Source organism: Morus notabilis, unplaced genomic scaffold (assembly GCF_000414095.1).
Source record: "Morus notabilis unplaced genomic scaffold, ASM41409v2 Scaffold1327, whole genome shotgun sequence".
Taxonomy (NCBI): Eukaryota; Viridiplantae; Streptophyta; class Magnoliopsida; order Rosales; family Moraceae; genus Morus; species Morus notabilis.
In genome coordinates this window covers 966-1587 of record NW_010365448.1, presented here as the reverse complement: position 1 = coordinate 1587, position 622 = coordinate 966, and the positions used below count along the sequence as shown (strand labels likewise).

Genomic DNA, 622 nt, shown 5'->3' with positions numbered 1-622 from the left:
CCTGGTTCGACTCTGCCTGACTCCTTCCCTCACTTTGACAACGCTTTCCTCTTGCACATCATCGTCGTGCCTGGTGCAGCCACCAAAGACTACTCCACCACTTACGACGCCGTTCTATCTGACTGGTTCACCACCAAGAAAAAGCAGCTTTTCACCGACAGTGGGATTAAGATCATCTTTGTCGGGTCACCGATCCTGGCACGACTCGTGATGGGTGGTTTGATGGAAGAAGTTAGAGAAGTTCTTGAGAGGAGTGACCCTAGTTGGGAGGCTGCTGACACGGTGGACTCGAATGGACAAAGTTTGCTTCATTTGGCTATCGTTCAGGGCCGGCCTGATATTGTCCAGTTAATTCTTGAGTTTGGGCCTGATTTGGAGGCCCAGAGTCGATCTAGTTGTAGCCCGATGGAGGCTGCTTCTGAGGCCGGAGAGGCCTTGATTGTTGAGCTTTTGTTGGCCCGAAAGGCCTTCTGTGAACGATATGAGAATTCTTCTTTCGGGCCAATTCATCTGGCAGCCCAAAACGGTCATGTGGAGGTGTTGAGGCTTCTTATACTGAAAGGAGCAAATGTTGATGCATTGACAAAAGATGGCTATACTGCTTTACACCTAGCAGTTGAGG

At 50.0% G+C, this 622-nt stretch overlaps 1 protein-coding gene across 1 annotated transcript; it reads left to right on the top strand.

The window, feature by feature from the left end:
- Positions 1 to 79: 79 nt before the first annotated feature.
- LOC112093535 (ankyrin repeat domain-containing protein 2-like) lies at positions 80 to 615 on the top strand (the record flags this gene model as incomplete). The annotated part of the gene is made up of 1 exon (XM_024172200.1): positions 80 to 615. A coding segment is annotated over one exon (536 nt), but the record flags the coding sequence as incomplete, so codon positions are not given.
- Positions 616 to 622: the final 7 nt, after the last annotated feature.